This window comes from Gastrolobium bilobum, unplaced genomic scaffold (assembly GCF_033153095.1).
Source record: "Gastrolobium bilobum isolate Gb01-03AN ecotype WA unplaced genomic scaffold, APGP_CSIRO_Gbil_v1 utg4280, whole genome shotgun sequence".
NCBI classification, from domain to species: Eukaryota; Viridiplantae; Streptophyta; class Magnoliopsida; order Fabales; family Fabaceae; genus Gastrolobium; species Gastrolobium bilobum.
In genome coordinates, this window is record NW_026895123.1 from 103,347 (window position 1) to 105,048 (window position 1,702).

General features: G+C 36.5%; 1 protein-coding gene across 1 annotated transcript; it reads right to left on the bottom strand.

Annotated features, from left to right (window-relative positions):
- Positions 1 to 552: 552 nt before the first annotated feature.
- On the bottom strand, positions 553 to 1,437 carry LOC133316956 (glycine-rich cell wall structural protein 2). The gene has a single exon (XM_061518778.1). The coding sequence runs from the start codon at positions 1,207 to 1,209 to the stop codon at positions 763 to 765; it is 447 nt and encodes a 148-aa protein (XP_061374762.1). The 5' UTR covers positions 1,210 to 1,437; the 3' UTR covers positions 553 to 762.
- Between the last annotated feature and the right edge of the window lie 265 nt (positions 1,438 to 1,702).

Sequence of the window (1,702 nt, forward strand, 5' to 3'; positions counted from 1 at the left end):
CTTATCAATATGTAAAATGACACAAAAACTTGTCAGTGTTGGTTACTTGTTTAGTTTGTCAAATACGAAGAGGATAAAGTTCTTCTAATCCTTTCTTTGTATTTTCTTTTATACCTATAGACATCAACATTATATACGACAAAATATTTTCAAAGTCTAAAACTTTCAAGTCAAACTTGGGGACGTACGTTTGTAAGTTTTTTTTTTTTTGACAATACGTTTGTAAGTTTTGAAAAAGAATAATTTGAAACGTAAACTTGAGTTTGAAGAAGGGTACATGAATTTTCTTTTTTTTTTTCTTTTTTTCTTTTTACCTTGTTTAAGCAGAATACCACTTCAAGCAACCCCTTTGATTGAATATCTATCAAGCAAAATTGTAACTCTTTAGTTATTAGGATCATGATCAGTTTAAGTTTAATGTAACCCTTCTCCAAAGCAATCCGTATCTAGCTCTCTAAGATTATAAAAAAAAAAATTAATTAATACTCTTGACAAAATAAATACATAACTTGAAAAAATTCTTGAGTGAGAGAGAGAGTGTGTGAGAAAGGAAGAAAATACTTAGCATTACAAATTATACATCAATATATTAAGATTTTCATTGGGCCTATAGCAACTTCAAAGCTTTATATATATGGCTAGCAAGCTCTAGCTATATCTACCATATATGCATACACACACCAACGTTAAGACAATTATAGATAGTAATATTTAATATCATACTATTACTATCAAGAGGATACACCATGCCATTACATTTTTTTAACCATGGCTGGTTTTGCCCCTAGACGCCGAGGGTGAACGGTTATTGCCACTCCCTCCTCCGAAGCCGCCACCACCAGAGTTGCCTGAACCAGTTCCCGACCCATAACCACCACCATGAGCATCACCACTACCAGACCCATATCCATACCCGGATCCAGATCCAGACCCGGTTCCAAAACCATAGCCAAAGCCTTTACCAAAACCTGATGGAGAGCGCCCTGACCCGGAACCATAACCCCAGCCAGTTCCGGGTCCGGACCCCCATCCCCAACTATAGTCCCAGTTTGCACCATGGCCCGAACCGGTGGCACCCGAGGGGGTTCCAGACGGCGGTGCACCACCACTTGCCATATCAAATCGGAGATTTCTTCCGGCTGCCGCCGTGGAAGTGATAAAAAAGACAAGAAAGAGAGCCAAGTGTTTAAGAGTGTTGGATGATAGCATTTTGTGAGAACTGAGAAGTAGGTTTGTTTTTTGTTTTTTGTTTTTTTGTTGGAAGAGAGAAAAAAAAAAAAGTGGGATATATATATTGTGAATCTTGTGAAGTTTGACGCGTTGGGTGCATAGTGCATGAACTGATGAAAGTGGCTTATATAATGGTTTTCATGATAAATGAGGTATGACTCATAAGAGAGAGACACAACCCGTGAACCCGAGTTAGTGCAACACTAATTTACTTTTCATTTTTGTGTTTTTTTTTTTTTTTTTTTCATTTGAGAAATTCGAATTCCTTTAATAATATAATATTTTTGTGCTTGAGAGATAGAGAGAGAGAGAAGAAGCACTAGATAGTAACAAGCGTGACCTGATTTCCACCACCGACTTTCTGGTAATTGACAAGCCTAACACAAGTTGTCACGCTACCATTTTTGTGTTGTTTAGGAAAATAATAAATGAGTAATAATATTCCCTACTATGAAGATTTATAAGGAAAATA